The following is a 22197-nucleotide window of genomic DNA, read 5'->3' on the forward strand; positions in this document are numbered from 1 at the left end:
TCAAAAGTTGTAACTATGTAATCGTCGACCTCATAAATTTAACATTAACAAAAGCCTTCAAAACCTGACTTCTAAACAAATCTATATGGTATGAACTTGCCAACAAAATAACCTCAACCTTAACCTTGATTGACATGGATTTAAATGGCCACAAGGCTTGTTTCCAAACTGTATGACTGCATCTCACCACCACATTCAAATTTTCATAAGTTTGGCAGGACAAGTCTCTCCTGTTTGAAGAGTCTTGAACGGGGTGGGGGAAAAGTTGACAAACAAGAAGTTTGCTTGGATCGGAAATGAGGAGGAAATGCTTCACTCATACAGCAGTGAAACTTTGGAATTCTCTGCCCTGGAGGATCAGTCATTGCCTCCATTTCTGGATGTCTAGGCGAAGAGGGAACATGGAGCGAGGGCAGGAACAAAGGGGAAGACCAGTATGAACGATGAATGGGGAAGCAGGCTGGCGGGACCACCTCTCTCTCCTCCCGACATTTCTTGGGCTCCCTGAAGCCACGATGAATATTCTGCACAACTGATTTATGGTTTCCTCGTCCCCAGACATTTCCTCTTTCTTCATAAACAGGAAACAATGATTTGCAGAGAGAATGCTATTAATGCATGAACTGCCAGAAAGAGTGGCTGGTGCACAAGGAACAGGAAGTTATTGAATATTCACAACAATGAGCTTCAGTGAAAGGCAAACAGTCACATGGAGCTTGCAAAAGCCCAGGTAGCTCAGCGTGCACATCAGTTCGCCGATCTGGGGAACTGGAATGATAAACTATTTGAAGAGTCTTCAAAATACTGCGGCAAAATCACAGGGAATAAGACAGGATTGGTGTGAAATAACTGCTTCTCGGTTAGCATGGACTCAGTAGGCCAGGAACTTGCTCCATTTCAGGGAATATAAAATCAGAATGATCTATTTCGACTGCTACAGAAGGATTTAATTATAATTCTGGAACATTCAAACCATGAATTGTCAGGTGATAATGTTACAAGCCCAGAAGACCCATAAACCCAGCAGCAATAGACATTCACCAAGACAAATGGTTACTTACACAAAAGTTGCTTTTAATTATCTTTAAAAGTGAAAACAGAATCACACTAACTTATCTCTATTCACTTAACTAACCCAACTTAACCCCCTTCTAATTCTAAGTGCACGTGCATGTAATGTGTGTGTAAGTTCTTGGTTGTCACATCTAGCGAACCTTCAGGAAATGGACAGGAACAAAAGGATGGCAGCGGACAGAGGCAAGGGTCAGGACGGGGCAGGGCAGGGGAATGCGGGGAGCAGCGGGGGGGAATGGGTCACGGGATGGTTCAGGCAGTGAATGGTATGAGCAATGGACGAATTACTCGATATTTCTTCCACCCAATGCCACACGACCTTTTGGAATCACTTGCAGGCGCCTACTTTGAAATCTCCTCTATTTTGACATCAGCCTGAAACCCAGCAACCCCAACAGTGTGGTAATGCAGTGGAGTGCCAATCTGCATATTACTGCTGGGAGTGAGATTGGAATCCAACCACTGGGCCTCAGAGAGCAGGGTGTTTCTCTGTGCAAGGCCGACAGAGAGAGCTCAGACAACACCATGACCGTGAGCCTGTGTCAGGAAATATGAGCTCGCGTTATGACGGCAGCAAGATCAGGGGGAGAACTCACCTTCCTCCTTGCTCCTTTGGCTGCGCGCGGCCTGATCTGCGTTTTCTGTATTCTTCCACGCACGAGTACGAGGAGGTCAGACAAACTGAAGAGTTTGTAGGTGACATTCCCAGATGATGGTGCTGTGTAATCAGACACTGATTCTTCACAATTCAGGAGCTCCTCTGACAAGAGATCTAAACAGGATACAGGCCATGCTGGATTTATATAACCATGCCAATCTCCCGCACACTTGCAAAGATACAGTTTTAAGAAATACAGCACGGTAACAGGCCCATCCAGTCCTCGAGCCTGTGCCGCCCCAATTACCCCATATACCCCATGTTCTTTGGAGGCTTGGAGGAAACTGAAGGATCTGGAGAAAACCCACGCAGATCGCGGGGAGAATGTTCAAACTTAAAGATAGCGGCAGATTCGAACCCATGTTGCTGGCATGGTAATAACATTGCGTTAACCACTATTCTAATTGTGACACCTTTTGTTTTCATTTTATCCTGATGACAGTAGGGATAAAGAACTTCAATTTCTGCCAATCTGTGAAAACCAGAATTCTCCACCACGGTTAGAGAAGCGGCTAGTGCAACACAATTACAGCACCGACTGGGTTTGAATGTAAAGGAAGGTGCACCGAGAACTTGACCAGGTCACTGGCGTGGAGGGGAGTCAGATGGCACCGAGGGCCTGACTGGGACACTGGCGTGGAAGGGAGTTGGGTTGTGCCAAAGGCCTGACCGGGACACTGGTTTGGAGGGAGTCGGGTGGTGCTGAGGACCTGACCGGGACACTGGTGTGGAGGGGAGTCGGGTTGTGTCGAGGACCTGCCCGAGACACTGGTATGGAGGGGAGTCGGGTTGTGCCGAAGGCCTGACCGGCACATCAGTATGAAGAGCAGGTCAATGCTATTCGCCGCTGGGGAAACTCTTCCAAAGTGTCTCCCTATCCCTGCCCTCATCTTTATTACCATTAGGTATATTGGTAAGGCTTTATCTGTACACTTGGGGGAGGGGGGTCAATTATGACAGCTGCACGGAGCGCCTGCAACTGGGGTACAAACTTAAATTTAAGTTTTGTGAATTACTTGTTAAGGTGTATTCTTAATGCAGGTGTATTAGTTATGCATTGTAAAAGAAGTCCCAATCGACCAGAATCCGGTCACTATGAAGAAACTCAATCTTTACCAGTCTCAGCCCTTCCCTTGATTTGCTCCTCCTCAGTTTCAAAAAGTCCTGATACATCCTTGTTTCTGCCTTTTTCTGATTTTTCTTTCAAGGAGTTAATGACACGATCGGCGTAGTGATTTAGCGCAACGCCTTCACGGCGCCCAGCGATCGGGTCCGGGGTTTGAATCCCGTGTCTGCATGGATTTTCCCCGAGGGCTCCTGTTTCCTCCCACCATTCAGAACGTACCAGGGGCTTGTAGGTTAATGGGGTGTAAATTGGGCGGCATGGACTCTTGGACTGTAATGGCCTGTTACTGTTTTGTGTGTCCAAATTTATAAATTTGGGCTCAGGCCCAAAACGTCGGCAATATATTTTTGTCTCCTACAGAAGTGGAATAAACCAGCCGAGTTCCTCCAGCATTTTGGTGATTTCTATCATGTTTCTCCCTGCTCACACCCTATCCTGCCCATCCAAGCTCCCCAACATCCATTCCCACTGCTCAATGCCTACGCAGAACCACCATCTGCTGCACTTAACCTGAACTGCATCTCTCCGAAACCGCAAAGGTAAATTACAGAAGCTCCAATTCTCATTTGTGCACCAAATTCTTCAGCTATTGAATAGCGGGAACAGAGCGAGTTATCGGGAAAGTTAGACGTGCGGGGCCTTTTTTTTTCTCTCTGAAGTGTAGGGGTTCTGACTGATGAAAAAGCCAAATGCAATGCTGGCATTCATTCCTAGAGGATGTGATGTTGAGACCTCACTTGGAGAATTGTGAGCAGTTTTGGGCTCCTTTAAGAGAGGGGTGCTGACGTTGGAGATGGTTCACAAGGATGATTCCAGGAATGAAAGGGTTATCATATGAGGAGCGTTTGACATCTCTTGGCCTCTACTCGTTGGAATTTAGGAGAATGAAGGGGGATCTCGTTGAAACATTTTGAATGTTGAAAGGGGTGCACAGAGTAGATGCAGAAAGGTTGTTTCCCACAGAGGGAGAGTCTAGGACAAGAGGGCACAACTTCAGGATTGGCGGGCATCCACTTAGAACAGAGAAGTGGAGGAATTACTTCAACTAGAGGGTGGTAAATCTGTAGAATTTGTTACCACAGATGGTTGTGGAGGCCAGGTCATTGGGTGCATTTAAGACAGAGATTGATCAGTTCTGCTCCCCATAGGTTATCCTCAGAAATCCTCATTTCACCTGTTGACTGCCTCAGTATAAATGTGAGATGATGCATTTTGGAAGATCCAACCTGAAGGTTGAGTGCAGGGTTAATGGTTGGATGTTTAAGAGCGTGGAAGAACAGAGAGTCCTTGCAGTCCAAATCCATGCATCGTACAAGGTTGGTGTGCAGGTTGATAGGATAGTTAAGAAAGCCTGTGGGATGCTGGACTTCATTAGACAGTGGATCAAGTTCAAGAGTCAAGAGGCCAGGCTATAACTCTACAAATCTCTGGTGACACCACACTTATTGTGTTCAGTTCTGGCCACATTACAGGAAGGGTGTGGAAGCTATGGAAAGGGTGCAGAGGAGATTCACCAGGATATTGCCTGGATTGGAAAATAAGTCTTCTTGAGGCAAGGTTAGCAGAGCTGGGACTTTTCTCTTTGGTGCGCAGAAGGATGAGAGGAGACTTGATAGAGGTCTACAAGGTTATGAGAGGCATAGATAGGGTGGACAGCCAGCACCTTTTTACCCAGAGCATGAATAGCAAACACCAAAGGACATCTGCACAAAATAAGGCAAGTTTAGGGGACACGTCAGGGGTACATTTTTAAAGTGCAGGTGCCTGGAATGTTTGACCTGGGACGGTGGTGGAGGTTGGTACCATAGAGGCATTTGAGAGACTCTTAAACAGGCACGTGGATGAAAGAAAAATAAAGGGTTATGAGGAAGAGTTGAGGTAACATCGAGGGCCAAAGGGCCCATACTTAGCTGTAATATTCTGTATTCGATGTTAACATGGGAGATGGATGAGCGTTAATGGAGGCTATTACGAGGGCCAAAGGGCCCATACTTAGCTGTAATATTCTGTATTCGATGTTAACATGGGAGATGGATGAGCGTTAATGGAGGCTATTACGAGGGCCAAAGGGCCCATACTTAGCTGTAATATTCTGTATTCGATGTTAACATGGGAGATGGATGAGCGTTAATGGAGGCTATTACGAGGGCCAAAGGGCCCATACTTAGCTGTAATATTCTGTATTCGATGTTAACATGGGAGATGGATGAGCGTTAATGGAGGCTATTACGAGGGCCAAAGGGCCCATACTTAGCTGTAATATTCTGTATTCGATGTTAACATGGGAGATGGAGGAGCGTTAATGGAGGCTATTACGAGGGCCAAAGGGCCCATACTTAGCTGTAATATTCTGTATTCGATGTTAACATGGGAGATGGATGAGCGTTAATGGAGGCTATTACGAGGGCCAAAGGGCCCATACTTAGCTGTAATATTCTGTATTCGATGTTAACATGGGAGATGGATGAGCGTTAATGGAGGCTATTACGAGGGCCAAAGGGCCCATACTTAGCTGTAATATTCTGTATTCGATGTTAACATGGGAGATGGATGAGCGTTAATGGAGGCTATTACGAGGGCCAAAGGGCCCATACTTAGCTGTAATATTCTGTATTCGATGTTAACATGGGAGATGGACGAGCGTTAATGGAGGCTATTACGAGGGCCAAAGGGCCCATACTTAGCTGTAATATTCTGTATTCGATGTTAACATGGGAGATGGATGAGCGTTAATGGAGGCTATTACGAGGGCCAAAGGGCCCATACTTAGCTGTAATATTCTGTATTCGATGTTAACATGGGAGATGGAGGAGCGTTAATGGAGGCTATTACGAGGGCCAAAGGGCCCATACTTAGCTGTAATATTCTGTATTCGATGTTAACATGGGAGATGGATGAGCGTTAATGGAGGCTATTACGAGGGCCAAAGGGCCCATACTTAGCTGTAATATTCTGTATTCGATGTTAACATGGGAGATGGATGAGCGTTAATGGAGGCTATTATCCCTGCAAGCATCATAATTCACACAATCAGACAAGGGCATCATATCAATAACAGCAGTATAATTTTACAGCAAGTTCATTCATTGCTCTTACGTGTCCTTGTGTTCTGGGCCGTCTTTTCCGAGAAACTGGGAACGTTTCCGAAGGTAGCAGGAGTGTGGGACTCAGGAGAGGGGATGGTGATGGGAGTCCGATCGAATGGGGATTGTCCAAGAGGGTCTTGGCACTGCGAGCTTGGCTGTTGTACTGCTTGTGGATGATCAACTGAGTGTTTGCGAGTAGACTTTAACAGTTTACACTGCATTCTCAGAATCTGTCCAACCGGGTCAAATTCCTTCGAGAGTGCCTTGGACGCCTTCCTTTTCCGCACCAGGCCCGGGGAATTCATCTTCTGACTGCTGGGTGCATCTTGGTCAGAAGGCGGCGACTGTGGCGTATCTGGAATGACTTCTTCAGGCCCTTGGTGATCGTGCTTCTCAGGGAGAGAGGCCACATCACTCAGAGCAGCTTTCGCAGGGCTGCAACTGTCCCTGTTGTCCGGAAAAGTCGCGTCAATGACCAGCCGCTCTGCATCTGAATCACTATCAGATTTCAACTCTTTAAGGCCAGCCACTTCATCGGAATTATTTCTTGCCAACGTCGCACTGCCTCCTTCGACTTCTCCCTCTCTCTTGGCCTCATCCTTCTGTTGATCAGAGACGGGAGGTCCTCTGGAATCAGTGGGCTTTGATTCGGTGCCACAGTTCGGGGCAGAGAGCGGAAAGGAAAGCTGATTTTCCCGAGCCGTGGTTTCGGTAGCTTCTGTCTTGGCAAGATCCTGGTCTTTGCTGCACCCCAGTGCAGGAGGACTTCTGGGAGCATTTGTCCTCGAGGCCCATTTAGAAGCCTTGGGGACGTCAGCTTTCAGGAGAGCTTTTCTCGACGGACCCGAGGACACTGCTCCAAACGTCTCCAGTTGAGTAAAGTCAGCAGAGAAATCCAGGTCGCTACCCTCACAGGCAGTGACACATCTCTGGTGCTCCTGGGAATGGAATTCCTGTGTTTAACAAAAGGATACTATTACTGATGTAATGGAATATTTGGGAGATAAATTGGTAAAATTAGAGTAGGTTACATATACAATTTAAAACAGATCTTATTTGAAATACTGAAGAATTCATATTCAGTAACTTTACAGAAACTATGGAGAATGCCGTGCACATTTCACAAGTAGGTGCTAATTGAAATGACATTATTAAAGCAACAAGCAGGAGGCACTCTGGCTGTTGAAAGCTCTTTGCAAGGGTTTAACACAGAAAGGTCACTCCGAGGTTCTTGTTTACCTAAAACAACAGATGGGAGCAGAAGACTAACTCCTTATTATTTGCTGGAGAAGGTCAGGGGTTTTGCAAGTGAGAGTCACATGGGCTTTCTGGCAGTTGGAATCTGAGAGAGAGAGACAGTCACAGCTGAAACAAGCCAGGAGAAGCTTGTTGGAACTGAAACAAACTCCAGATTAGCAGATGGCTGGAAGTGCTATCTGTCTGATGTTTCTCTTGGAATAAGGGGAACAGAAAGGAACTCTGTGGTAACCTCAAAGAAAGAGGTCATCATCTGGAGAACCCTGATGGGGCAAGTTTCATCAGCAAGACATTGAGGTGGTACCTCAGTTGTGGAAATCCTGGAACAACAAATCTCTCTCTGCAAACCCTACGAGAACCTTCCTGAGGAGTAAACATTTCCCTTTCGAGCACTAAAGCCTGGTGAACTTTATCCATGTTAAATTCTGTGCACAGTATAAGAATGGCCTGCAACAAGTGAACTTGGAAGAAGGAGAAGTGAGATTGAACTGTGAACCAAAGAACTTTTCTTAAATTTACACACGTGCGCTTAGATTTAGAAGGGGGTTAAGTTGGGTAGCTAAGTTAATTGAGATAAGTTAAAGTTTGATTCTGTTTTCATGTTTAAAGATAATTAAAAGTAATTTTTGTTTAAGTAACCATTTGTCATGGTGAATATCCCTTGCTGCTGGGTTTTGGGGTCCTTGGGGCTCGTAACACTGGGAACTTTTTATGAACTGAACAACTCATTAAAAAGATGCCAGCAGTGGGCAGACAGGAACAAACATAGAATTACTTCACTTGCCGTACTATGGCCCACACCATCTCAAGTTCATTGTCATCTGATTGCACAAGAACAACCTGACAAAATAACGTTCTCTGGTCCTCAGTGTAAAAACACGCAGACACAAAACCAGATGCAACATACACGCAGACAAATAATACACATGCAGGACAAGTATTCACAGATACAAATAAATATTGTTTCATAATGTGAGAGTCTCGGAGCGTTAGTGTGAGCAGATCCTTTGGTCATTTAGCGTTTTCACTGCCCGTGGGAAGAAGCTGTTCCTCATCCTGGTGGTGCTGGCTCTGATCCTCCTCTATCTCTTCTCCGATTGGAGCAGCTGAAAGATGCCGTGTGTGGGGTGGAAGGGGTTCTCGATGATCTTGCGCGCCCTCTTCAGACAACGATCCTGGTAGATCACGTCGAATGGTGTAGGGAGACTCCCGTGAACCTCTCTACCACTCTCATGGTCCTGTGGATTAACCTCCAATCCATTTCTCTGCAGCATCCGTACCACATTGTGATGCAGCCAGCCAGGACGCTCTCGATAGAGCTCCTGTAGAAGGTTGACATAATGGTGGCCGGTAGCCTTGCCCCCTTCAGTCTTCTCAGGAAGTGCAGTTACTGTTGCGGCTTCCAGACAAGTAAGGAGATGTTTTGCGAGTCCACGAAGGGTCACTAGTGAAGTGAACTCCAAGGAACTTGGTTCTCTGCACCACAGAGTTGTAGATATGCAGTGGAGGGTGGTCGTTCCTTGTCCTCCTTTGGTCCACGTTGAGACCTAGGTTATTATTCTTGCATCATTTCACGAGATTTTCCACCTCTTCTCTGTAGTGCAACTCATCTTTGTTGCTGACGAGGCCGACGACTGTGGTGTCGTCTGCAAACTTGATGACACTGGATCTGACAATGCAGACATGGGCCAGTAGCGTGAAAAGGAGCGGGCTGAGCACACAGCTCTTGAGGTGTGCCGGTGCTCAGTATATCGGTATACAACGTACGGCTACCGACCAGGACAGTCTGTAGTCTTTCTGTTAGTAGGTTCAGAACCAAGTTGGAGAGAGGGGTGTTGAGTTCCAGCAGGGAGGACTCCGACACACCACAGAGCTTCCATCCACCCAATAACGCCTTGCTTCTCTTTATCCATCTTTTGATTCAGTCATGGAGCTTTTTGCGAGGGCAACGGCTGGTCACTGCTTGTAATGGGAAGGTTGTTAGCAGTGATGTTCCAAGGGTCTTGGTACCTGGCCCACTGATGTTAACTTGCACCTAAGGTCTCCATTGCATTTGCTCCCAGGATGAGGCCTTTCATTCCAGAACATCTGAGATGTCTTACTTAAAAATGTGGCCTTCCCTCTACCACCATCAACTCAGCCTTTACCTGCATCTCTTCCATTTCTCACACATCTACCCTGGCCCCCTCCATCCTGAAAGAAACAAGGTCAGGATTTCCAATCATCACTTCCCACTAATTGACCCTGAGGCATATACCACTGTGACCACAAGAAACACTCCATTTGCACACACACCTCCTCCCTCACTGCCATTCGGGGCCCCGAACAGTCCTTCCAAATGAATCTGCAGGGGTTATCTAATGCATCCGGTGCTCCCGATGTGGCTTCCTCTACATCGGGGAGACTGGGGAAACGCTTTAACGAGCGCCTTCATTCTGTCCGCTATTATAGCAGGAACCTGCCAGTGCCCAACTATTTCAATTTCACCCTCCTCTCCCACGCTGATGGTGCCAAACTGAGACCACCCGCAAATTGGAAGAACACCATCTCATATTCCATCTTTGAACTCTCCAATCTGATGGATTGGCATTGTCTTCTCTGAATGTCGTTAGGCCCCTCTCCTGTTTCTCTTGTTCCTTCCCCTAGTTCCCCACCCGCTTCCTTCTCCATTCAGAGAGCTATCCCCCCCTCACCACCCCATTCACCAACGTTTTTCTCCTCTGCCTTTTAATTAATGGCTTCTTGCCTGTGTTCCTCCTCCTTGCCCTTCCACAACCACTTTATTCAGGAATCTGCCTGCTTTTTGCTCCTACCTTGACAAAGGGCTCAGGCCCAATATCTTCGCTCTCCAATAAATGCTGCATGACCTGCTGAGTTTCTCCAGCACTGTTGTGCACTGACTTTAAATGCAGGGTCTACAATAAATAAGTTTGAAGTGTGACAAAAATTTTGCTCTATAGGCTTTACACTGCCAAAGACAAATGTTCTGATCATTAAATGTGAAAATTATATTGTTTTGAGCTGTTAAATTTAAGATTAATTCCTTTATTGAAAATCTACAAATTGCAAAATACCAGAAAACCGGTCACATTCTGAAGTGTTCAACAACTTGGGTTTTTAAATCCAGGAGGCCATGGGCAAGAAACACTGGCACAACCCACAGTGCAAAGCTCAGTACTGGAGAGAGTTTGAGATTCAGGAAATGAGGCTCTTCAGCCCTCCTCGCCTATCTTCGTTAAGCCCATTCTCCTGAACTCGGCCCACATTCCTCGATGCTCTTTCTAGCTGGCACTGCTAGAGTGGCGGTTAGTGCAACCTTATTACAGCGCCAGGGGTTCAAATCTGGCACTGACTGGAAGGAGTTTGTACGTTCACCCGGTGTCTGCGTGGGTTTCCTTTAGGTGCTCTAGTTTCCTCCCACCCTTCCAGTCCCTATGTTAATTGGGAGGCACAGTTCATGGACCTGTCACCAAGCTATACGTCTAAATTAAATTGAATTATCCAGGTCTTTTACTCATTGAAGTTATATCTGAATTACCGCCTCTGTCAGCTCTGTCCTGATAAGCACTGGCAATTTGCGTGAAAATCCCTAAATCTTCTTGCTCCCCTCAAAACACTGCCCACTAGTTTTAAACCCCACCCCCCCCGCCCTGTTAAAACTGATGCCCCTTATAATTTTATAGAGGTAACCCCTCAATCTATTGCGATCCAGTAAAAATAAAGCCAGTTTAGCCAATCTCTCCTTATAACATTGCCCTCCATTGCAGCCAGCATCCAGGTCAATCTCTCTTGCCACATCCTTCCTGTAGAGTGGAGAGCAGAACTATAGTGCCCTCTAACCAATGTGACCAGTAACGGCTGCTACCCGTGTTTGTCTGACGCCAAAGCGAAACTGGAGTGGCTTCTCCAGGGCACAAGCCAGGGCAGAGATGATATGGAGATCCGTCTGTGGCCAATGCAGTGGGATCCCTTCTCCACACTAAAGGAATGAAGAAAGTCGATGCAGTTTGGAGCTGCCTTCGGGACTCTGACTCCAAATTTTTCCTCGGGGGTTTACTCCCAAAGCCTTTCCCGCAAGTGGGTATAGCCCCAAGTCGGCAGTGATTTGAAATCGAAGTTTTCCCTCTCCTAGCCGAGTTACCATCCATGGTTAACATGCCCCATCTACCTATAGCAACTGAAGTGCCAGTGGCCCGGCTTTGCCCCTTGTCAGTGAGAACTGCTCTGCCAGGCACAAGAACTATGCCACATACGAAGGCCAGGAGTTGGACTTGGTTGTCAGAAGCTTTTTGAACCGCATGACACAAAGAGAATTTCTGCATAGAGCCTGAGCAACTAGCGCGACACTATTACAGCGTCAGACACCCGGGTTCGAATCCTCCAACATATCATTACCAATTCTCATAAGCAACAGGCTGAAAACTGAGACTCGAATTGAAGGTTCAGCAACTTACATTCACCTCCGACATGTTGCTTTGAGGTTTGTCCTGTGTCACATTTGACATTGGTGTGAAACTCTTCTTCGACATCATTAAGTCCAAAGGAACTTCATAAAAGAGCAAGTTCTTCTCCCTCACAGCAAGCTCTTTCTTGGGCAGAGGCGAGTCAATGAAGACAACTTTCTCCGTTTGATTTCCTTTGGAAACAGAGCAGAACGTCAGACACTGGGTCCAAACAAAACATTCCCAAATCCACAGGCATCAGTGGATATTTATTGAATTGAGAGTTGTGACCGAGTATATGGATGTGTTTGTGGGACATAGATTGGGAGAGGCTGGTTGGTGTGGGTCACATGCAAACACTTTGGAGTGGATCTTATGAGAGGGAGGGAGGGGGAGAGAGAGAGAGAGAGAGAGAGAGAGAGAGAGAGAGAAGGAGAAGGAGAGAGAGAGAGTGAGCGAGAACAAATCTCTCTCTGAAAACCAGCAAGATCTTTCATCTGTTGCCCTTTTGCAAACAATAATCCACCAGTGAAGACTCTCGGGCACTCTCCAAAGCTCTGGCAAAGGCTGTGGGACCGATACGTCTAGCATTAGCAGAGCTCTAGCACTTCAACAAAAAAAAATGCTCCAAAGTGTTTGCACGTGACCCACACCAAACCTCTCCCAATCTATCCCACAGAAACACATCTACATACTGTCACAGATTGATGACATCATAGAATATGACAGCACAGAAACAGGCCCAGCTTGTCAATGCTGAACAACATGTCTTTTCACTTTAGTTCCAATTGCCATTTAGTTATCTGTCATTCTTTTTTTTTTAAATGTTTTATTTTTCACACTATAGATCACATTATTCAAGATATACACATTTCTCCTTTCAAATATATGCAGTGTCTTTTTCTCCCCCCCCTCCCTCCTCCCCTCCCCCCCCACCTCCCCCTCCATCCATTCAAAACTCTGAGTCCAAGATACATCAAACCCATCAAACAATGTTGTCACTCAACATTAACGAACAAAAACTTCCACTGAGTCAATTCTTTCCATTCTCTTTTCCTTTTGTCATTTTAGGTGATAGATGTTCCGGTAGGTTTTCTCTATTATATTCCATGTACGGCTCCCATATTTGTTCAAATAATGTTATATTATTTCTTAAACTATATGTTATTTTTTCTAGTGGAATACATTTATTCATTTCTATATACCATTGCTGTATTTTCAAATTATCTTCTAATTTCCAGTTTGACATAATACATTTTTTTGCTACAGCTAGGGCTATCTTAACAAATCTTTTTTGTACACCCTCCAAATCAAGTCCAAATTCTTTATTTTTTATGTTACTTAGGAGGAAGACCTCTGGGTTTTTTGGTATATTGCTTTCTGTAATTTTATTTAATATCTGGTTTAGATTTTCCCAAAAATTTTTCACCTTTTCACAAGTCCAGATTGCATGAATTGTTGTTCCTAATTCTTTTTTACAACGAAAACATCTGTCAGATACTGTTGGATCCCATTTATTTAACTTTTGAGGAGTGATATATAACCTATGTATCCAATTATATTGTATCATACGTAATCTCGTATTTATTGTATCTCATAGTTCCTAAACATAACCTCTCCCATGTTTCCTTTTTTATCTTCATGTTTAGATCTTGTTCCCACTTTTGTTTAGTTTTACCATTTATTTCCTCATTCTCCTTTTCTTGTAATTTGATATACATGTTTGTTATAAATTTTTTAATTATCATTGTGTCTGTAATCAGATATTCAAAATTCCTTCCTTCTGGTAACTTCAGACTACTTCCCAATTTATCCTTTAAATAGGATTTCAATTGGTAATATGCCAGCACTGTATCTTGAGTTATATTATATTTATCCTTCATTTGTTCAAAGGATAATAATTTATTCCCCGAAAAACAATTTTCTATTCTTTTAATCCCTTTTTTCTCCCATTCTCTAAAAGACAGGTTATCTACCGTAAAAGGGATTAGCTGATTTTGCGTCAGTATTAGTTTTGATAATTGGTAGTTTGTTTTATTTCTTTCTACATGAATCTTCTTCCAAATATTAAGCAAACGGTGCAATACTGGAGAATTCCTGTTTTACCAATTTTTCATCCCATTTATATATGTTCAGGTATCTTCTCCCCTATTTTGTCTAGCTCTAATCTAGTCCAATCTGGCTTTTTAAAATTTGGCAGTTGTAAGCCTCCTTGTCTATACCATTCTGTTAATTTATCTAGTGCTATCCTCGGTTTCCCCCCTTTCCATAAAAATTTACTTATTATTTTCTTTAACTCCTTAAAGAATTTTTCTGTCAAGTGTATTGGCAGTGCCTGAAATAGGTATTGTATCCTTGGGAAAATGTTCATTTTAATACAGTTTATCCTTCCTATTAGTGTTAATGGTAAGTCTTTCCAATGCTCTAAATCTTCCTGTATTTTTTTCATTAGTGGATAATAATTAAGTTTATATAGATGGCTGAGGTTTTTATTTATTTGTATACCTAGGTTTCGTATTGTTTGCATTTGCCATCTAAATGGTGATTCTTTCTTGAATTTGGAGAAATCCGCATTATTCATTGGCATTGCTTCACTTTTATTTGCATTAATCTTGTATCCCGACTCTTCTCCATACTCCTTCAATTTCTTATGTAATTCTTTTATTGATGTTTCTGGTTCCGTTAGGTATACTATAACATCATCTGCAAATAAACTGATTTTGTATTCCTTGCCTTTTATTTTTATCCCTTTTATTTTATTTTCTGTTCTTATCAGTTCTGCAAGTGGTTCTATGGCTAACGCGAATAATAAGGGCGATAGTGGGCATCCCTGTCTTGTTGATCTGCTTAAGTTAAAATGTTTTGATACATATCCATTTATTGTCACTCTTGCCAATGGCCCCTTATATAATGCTTTAATCCAATTAATATATTTCTCTGGTAAACTAAATTTTTGTAGTACCTTGAATAAATAATTCCATTCTACTCTGTCGAAGGCCTTCTCTGCATCTAAAGCAACCGCTACTGTTGGAGTTTTATTTCCTTCTACTGCATGAATTAAGTTAATAAACTTACAAATATTATCTGTTGTTCGTCTTTTTTTTATGAATCCAGTTTGGTCTAGACTTACTATTTTTGGTACATAATCAGCTAATCTGTTTGCTAATAATTTAGCTATTATCTTATAATCTGTGTTAAGTAAAGATATTGGTCGATATGATGCTGGTGCAAGTGGATCTTTCCCTGCCTTTGGTATTACTGTAATTATTGCTGTTTTGCACGAATCTGGTAAGCTTTGTGTTTCATCAATCTGGTTGATTACTTCCAGGAGGGGAGGAATTAATAAATCTTTAAATGTTTTATAGAATTCTATTGGGAGACCATCCTCTCCTGGTGTTTTATTATTCGGCAGATTTTTTATTGTCTCTTGTATTTCTACTATTTCAAATGGTTCTATTAATTTATTTTGTTCCTCTGTAATTTCGGTAGTTCAATTTTAGTTAAGAATTCATCTATTTTGCCTTCTTTCCCTTCGTTTTCAGTTTGGTATAATTGTTCGTAGAATTCTCTGAAATTTTCATTAATTTCCGTTGGATTATATGTGATCTGTTTGTCTTTTTTCCTTGATGCCAATACCATTCTTTTAGTTTGTTCTGTCTTAAGCTGCCACGCTAGAATTTTGTGTGTTTTTTCTCCTAGTTCGTAATATTTCTGCTTTGTCTTCATTATATTTTTCTCCACCTTATGTTTGAAATGTTTCATATTTTATTTTTTTATCTACCAATTCCCTTCTTTTAGTAGTGTCTTCTTTCCTTGCTAATTCTTTCTCTATATCTGCTATTTCCTTTTCCAACTGTTGTTTCCTGATTGTAATCCTTCTTCATCTTAGTTACGTAACTTATTATTTGTCCTCTGATGAACGCTTTCATTGCGTCCCATAATATAAACTTATCCTTCACTGATTCCGTATTTATTTCAAAATACATTTTAATTTGTCTTTCTATGAATTCTCTAAAATCCTGTCTTTTAAGTAGCATGGGGTTTAATCTCCATCTATACATTTTTGGAGGGATATCCTCTAACTCTATTGTCAATATCAAGGGTGAATGGTCCGATAATATTCTAGCTTTATATTCTGTTTTCCTAACTCTATCTTGTATACAAGCTGATAACAGGAATAAATCTATTCTTGAATATGTTTTATGTCTATCCGAATAATATGAATATTCCTTTTCCTTTGGGTGTTGTTTCCTCCATATATCCAAAAGTTGCATTTCTTGCATCGATTTAATTATAAATTTGGTTACTTTATTCTTTCTGTTAATTTTTTTCCCGGTTTTATCTATGTTTGAATCCAAATTGAGATTGAAATCCCCTCCTATTAATATATTCCCTTGCGTATCTGCTATCTTCAGAAAAATATCCTGCATAAATTTTTGATCTTCTTCATTAGGCGAATATATATTAAGTAAATTCCAAAACTCCGAATATATCTGACATTTTATCATTACATATCTTCCTGCTGGATCTATTATTTCCTCTTCTATTTTAATTGGTACATTTTTACTGATTAATATAGCCACTCCTCTACCTTTTGAGTTATATGACGCTGCCGTTACATGTCCTATCCAATCTCTCTTTAATTTCTTGTGCTCCACTTCAGTTAAGTGTGTTTCTTGCACAAATGCAATAACAATTTTTTCTTTTTTCAGTAAATTTAGCAGTTTCTTCCTTTTGATTTGGTTATGTATTCCATTAATATTTAAAGTCATATAGTTTAATATAGCCATTTTATACTTTGTTTATCTTTCCCTTCCGTTTCCTCATCATCACCTTTCCTTCTCATCCATTTCTGCTTTCTTTCTTTGAACAGTTTATAAGACAACATTTTTAACACATCAAACATTCACCTTATTCTCCTACCTAATATTTTTTTAACCCCATTGTCCCCTCCCCTTCCTGAGTTGCCCATTATCCCTTGTCGGGCAACCACATCTCCCCTCTCCATTTGGATTTGCGAATTCACTCGCAAGCGTCAACTGATTTTGCAGTGACCGTAATTTCTCCCTACCCAGCCCCCCAGAAAAGATTTCAATTTTTATATACAACAAAGGTCACTCTCTAAATTCCCTCTTTACTCCTCTCTTCCCCTTTTTTTCCCTCATTAATTCTTCTCTATACACTATATATTTTCTTTTAAATGCACATACACTTATGTAATATGTATTATATATGTATATAGTCCTATACACATGTCTTTTTAGTTCGCAGTCTTTTGTACTCTCGTTACACGTCTTCATCTCTCAGTCTATTTTGTAATTGTTCTGCAAATTTTCGTGCTTCCTCTGGATCCGAGAATAGTCTGTTTTGCTGTCCTGGAATAAATATTTTCAATACCGCTGGATGCTTTAGTATAAATTTATACCCTTTCTTCCATAAAATCACCTTTGCTGTATTGAACTCCTTTCTCTTCTTCAGGAGTTCAAAACTTATATCTGGATAAATAAAATTTTTTTGCCCTTTGTACTCCAGTGGTTTGTTGTCCTCTCTTACTTTCTCCATTGTTTTCTCCAGTACCTTTTCTCTTGTAGTATATCTTAGGAATTTTACTAAAATGGATCTTGGCTTTTGTTGTGGTTGTGGTTTAAAGGCTATGATCTATGTGCCCTTTCTATTTCCATTTCTTGCTGTAGTTCTGGACATCCTAAGATCCTGGGATCCAATCTTTTATAAACTCTCTCATATTCTTGCCTTCTTCATCTTCCTTAAGGCCCACTATCTTTATATTATTTCTTCTGTTATAATTTTCCATTATATCTATTTTCTGAGCTAACAGTTCTTGTGTCTCTTTAACTTTTTTTATTAGATTCTTCTAATTTCTTTTTTAAGTCCTCTACCTCCATTTCTACTGCTGCTTCTCGTTCTTGCACCTTGTCCATTCTTTTTCCTATTTCTGATATGGTCATATCTATTTTATTCACTTTCTCTTCTGTACTGTTTATTCTTCTTCTTAAATCACTAAATTCTTGTGCTTGCCATTCTTTAAATGAATCCATGCATTCTTTAATAAGAGAAAATATATCCATTGTCTTGCCTTTCCCTTCTTCTTCCATTTCACTGTACTCTTCCTCTTCTTCTTCCTCTGGGTTGGCCATCTGTTGTTTCTTTGTTTTCTTTTTCTTCTCTTCTTTCTTGTTTTCGTTGTCTTCTATGTTCTCCTCTTGCTGCTGCTGTTCTGTAGCTGTCATTGCCGGCTGTGGAGATCGACTCCCCAGCTGGTCGCCCCTCCCGTCGGTGTGATTTTTTGCATGCGCGGTTGCGCACTTTTACTCGGCTCAGCGAGCTATTTTTGTAGTCCACTTTCTACCGACCTGAGGGAGCTGGCTTCTCTCTCCACCGCGGGCCTCTTCGAACAGGTAAGGCCTTCTCCTTCCGTTGTCTTCTCTTCCTCTCTTCTTACTGTTGGTTTCGACTTTTCTTTTTTCGTCGCCATCTTCTTTCCACCTTTATATTCACTTTACTTTAATTTTTATTTTTGTGCCTTTGTGCTTTCCTTTATTTTTTTCAACTTTTTTGGAGAGGGCTGGAGTTCACCGTCCGGCCACTACTCCATCACGTGACTTCCCCCGTTATCCGTCATTCTTAAAGTAAGCCAATATATCCCTCTTTTCCTTTCCAATCCATGCACCTACCCAAACGTTGATTTTTTTTAAAAGCTGTGATTGTATCTACCTCTAGCACCGAGCCTGACAGCTCATTCCATGTGCCCACCACTCTCGGAGTGAAGAACCCTTCCCCTCACATCACTTCCCCCTCACCTTTTTGTCCAAGTTCAACGTCATCTGTGCAAGTACAACCCGATGAAACAGCGTTCTCCGGTCCTCAGTGCAAAACACGCAGACACACAACCAGACACAACACAGACAAAAAATACATATGCAGTACATATGTACGTATATAAAAATATTGTTCATTAAAAAGTAGAGTCTCGGAGGGTGAATGTGAGCAGTTCCTTTGGTCATTCAGCATTCTCACCGCCTGTGGGAAGAAGCTGTTCTCGGCCTGGTGGTGCTGCCTCCGATCCTCCTGTATCTCTTCCCCGACGGGAGCAGCTGAAAGTTGTGTGTGGGGTGGAAGTGATTCTCAACGATTTTGCGATCCCATTATACCCTCTCATCTTAAATTCTCTTAGTCCAGGAAACAGACTCATTGTTCACCTTATCAATACCCCTCATGACTCCCTCTTCGAAAATTGTCAACCATTCCTCCCCTGGTTCACAGAAGAAACTCTTGAGGATTTCCCAATGATTTTGGGGACTGCTTCAAAGGTTTTTTTTTAAAAAACTGGCTTTGAGAGGTGAATTATTCTCACTATGTAGAGCTCTCAAAATCATTTGAGAAATCCTCACAAGGTTCTTCTGTGAACCAGGGGAGGATTGGTTGGTGATTACAGAAGAGACAGAAAATGGGTGGGCATTGGAGATGGAATATCATGTGAACAGGTTTCTAATGAAGCAGAGGGAGAAAAATGGATATATTTTGTCACCAAAGACTCCTGTAAATTTCCAAAGGTGTACCGTGGAGAGCATTCTGGCTGGTTGCATTCCTGCCTGGTACAGGGGAGGGGGGGGGCACCAATGCACAGGACGGGAAAAAACTCCAGGGGGATTGCTAACTCAGCCAACGACCCCAAAATGGCACTGGCCCCACTGCACAGCCAAAAGACAGGGACAGTGCATGGGGAAGAAGGGATTGTCATGCAAGAGGTTCCCCACGCTCAGGAAAACCGCTGTTGGGGTCCTGACGTCAGTAAAGGGGGGGGGAAACGGCAGGAATGTGAGAGGTATAAAAGTCGGGCTTGAGCCCCCAATAAAACACAGACGTGTGTGTTTCTTTCAAGTAGCGCACGGTACAATTGGTGACCCCGACGGTTTAGATGGCATCTAAACCCAACGATGAGCGAACAGTCAGAAGTCCACAAAGTCGCTCTCAAGCTGCTGACCTTCTGGACGAATCGACCACGTGTGTGGTTCGACCAGGCTGAGGCACAGTTTCCAATCTGGCAGATCACAGCAGAGTCCACCCAGTACTACCACGTGGTGAGCGCCCTGGACCAGGATACCGCGAGCCAGGTGGCCAACTTCATCCAGGAGCCCCCATCAGAAGGCGCATACACTGCTTTCAAGGACTTGCTAATCGAGACCTTCGGGCTCTCACTATGTGAGAGGGGGTTCACACCTGTTCCACCTGGATGAGCTAAGGGACAGGCCCCTGTCCGCTCATGAACAAAATGCTGGCCATCCTGGGCAAACACATTCGAGCAGGCATTCCTGGAGCAACTGCCCGAAAACGTCTAACTGCTCCTGGCATATTCCAGGAAAGCGCTGGGGCCAGCCGTCGCTAGTGGCCATGACGGCTGGCCAATAAGATAGCCTCCTGTATGCTTGGGATTGCCAGTTCGGACAGCATTTCCTCATGGACACAGGAGCAGAGGTTGGTGTCCTACCCCGTCGGGACAGGACACTAGGAACAGGCATTCGGCACCTACACTGAGGGCTGTCAACAACAGCTCGATCCGGACCTATGGTACCCGCAAGGTCCAACTGCAGTTGGGAGACAGCCTTTTCTTACGGGTATTCATTCTGGCCACAGTGGAACAGGCACTCCACGGGACAGACTTCCTGTATACCCATAGCCTGCTCCTGGATCTCAGGGATCAGAGACTAGTCCACACCAGGACTTTCCAAACTGTCCACCTCAAAGACATCAAGCTCCCAGCAGGGACTGGACTCTGTGCAGCATCCGCAGATGAATACTCCAAGATCCTAGCCAAGTTCCCAGCAGTGCTCATCCTCCAATTCAAAGCTGGAGGAGCTCGGCATCATACGGCAGTTGGACAGCCCATAGGCTTCTCCCCTGCATATGGGGAGACCATGCGGTGACTACCATCGACTCAACAAGGCCACAACACCGGATCTATACCCCCTGCCGCACATCCAGGATTTTGCGGCTAACCTGCACAGGGCAAAGATCTTTTCCAAAGTGGACCTTGTGTACACCCTGATGATATCCCCAAGACCACCATCCTCACCCCGTTTGGCCCCGTTTGGCCTCTTCAAATTACTGCGAATGCCATTTGGGTAGAAGAACGCCATACAGATCTTCCAGCAGGAACCTGGTCAACATCCTCGTGGCGAGCAGGAACCTACAAGAACACATGACGCACCTCCACAACCTCTAATATCCAGCTGAACGAGTTCGGACCGACAATCAACCCAGCTAAATGCCAGTTTGGATTGGAGGCCATCAGCTTCCTGGGCCACAGGATAAGGAGGAGGAGCCACACTGCTACCCTGTAAGGTAGAGGCCATCCAGAAGTTTCCTAGGCCTAGCAGAACCAGGGAACCTCAGGAGTTCATGGGGATGATCAATTTCTACCACAGGTTCATCCCCTCGGCTGCCAGATCTTGCGGCCCTTGTTCACCTGGATGGCAGGCAAGGCAACGGACATCACATGGGATGAGGAGTCAGCAGAGGCCTTCGTGAAGGCCATGGAAGTCCTGGCAGGTGCTGCTCTTCTGGCACACCCCAGAGCAGACGCTCCAACGGCCCTGATGGTGGATGCCCCAGGAACAACAATTGACGGAGTTCTGGAGCAGCAGATTGAAAGAAGTTGGCGGCCGCTGGCTTTCTTCAGCAAACATCTGCAGCCTTCGGATCTGAAGTACAGCACTTTCGACAAAGAGCTTCTGGTGCTGTACTTGGCCATCTGCCACATTAGGTACTTCTTAGAGGGCAGGTGTCAGACCTAGTGTCCCAGCAGTTTGGAGATGACAGGTTTTCAATTCCATCACGGACTGGCTCACCTGTCCATCAGGACAACGGTCTGGCTGGTGGTGAGCAAATACATGTGGCATGGATGGCAGAAACAGGTCAGCGGGTGGGCGAAGGCATCCACGCAGTGCTAAACAGCCAAGGTACAGCGGCACACCAAGACCCTACCTCAGCACTTCGAACCCACAAAACAAAGGTTCGACCACATCCACGTGGACTTAGTAGAACCCTTACCAGTATCCCAGGGTTTCCACTACCTGATCACAACAGTCGACCGCTTCACCAAGTGGCTGGAAGCAGTCCTGCTGGCAGACACGTCCACAACCTCATGTGCCAGGGCTCTCATTTCATCCTGGGTGGCATGGGTCGGGTTTCCGTCCCACATCACATCGGACAAAGGGTTCCAGTTCACCTCCTGCCTGTGGTCTGACCTCGCCAGCCTGTGGGGCACCCAGCTGGACCACACAACAGCTTACCACCCACAGTCCAATGGGTTGGTGGAGCACTTTCACAGGCACCTCAAGGCTGACTCATGACCAGACTCCAAGGACCTAACTGGGTAGACGAGCTATCATGGGCACTGTTGGGAATCTGCACGGGACCCAAGGAGGACCTCAACACCTCTTCGCCAAATTCGTCTATGGAGCTCCACTGATGGCCCCGAGGGAATTCTTACCACTCCTGGTGGACAGCAGGTCCACTCGGCAGTTTTCCTCTGCA

General features: G+C 44.1%; 1 protein-coding gene across 2 annotated transcripts in view; it reads right to left on the reverse strand.

Annotated features, from left to right (window-relative positions):
- LOC138745665 (annexin A2-like) overlaps positions 1–22197 on the reverse strand; it is a 135174-nt gene that overhangs the window by 91744 nt on the left and 21233 nt on the right. Inside the window, exons 6-9 of one of the 2 annotated variants that reach the window (XM_069902917.1) lie at positions 11656–11837; positions 10015–10116; positions 5955–6897; positions 1671–1846 (exon numbers count right to left, since the gene is read on the reverse strand). In XM_069902917.1, coding sequence (XP_069759018.1) covers positions 1671–1846; positions 5955–6897; positions 10015–10116; positions 11656–11837 — 1403 coding nt within the window. The remainder of the gene's footprint in view (positions 1–1670; positions 1847–5954; positions 6898–10014; positions 10117–11655; positions 11838–22197) is intronic. The other variant, XM_069902918.1, reaches the window with a different exon arrangement.

Source organism: Narcine bancroftii, chromosome 11, assembly GCF_036971445.1.
Source record: "Narcine bancroftii isolate sNarBan1 chromosome 11, sNarBan1.hap1, whole genome shotgun sequence".
Taxonomy (NCBI): domain Eukaryota; kingdom Metazoa; phylum Chordata; class Chondrichthyes; order Torpediniformes; family Narcinidae; genus Narcine; species Narcine bancroftii.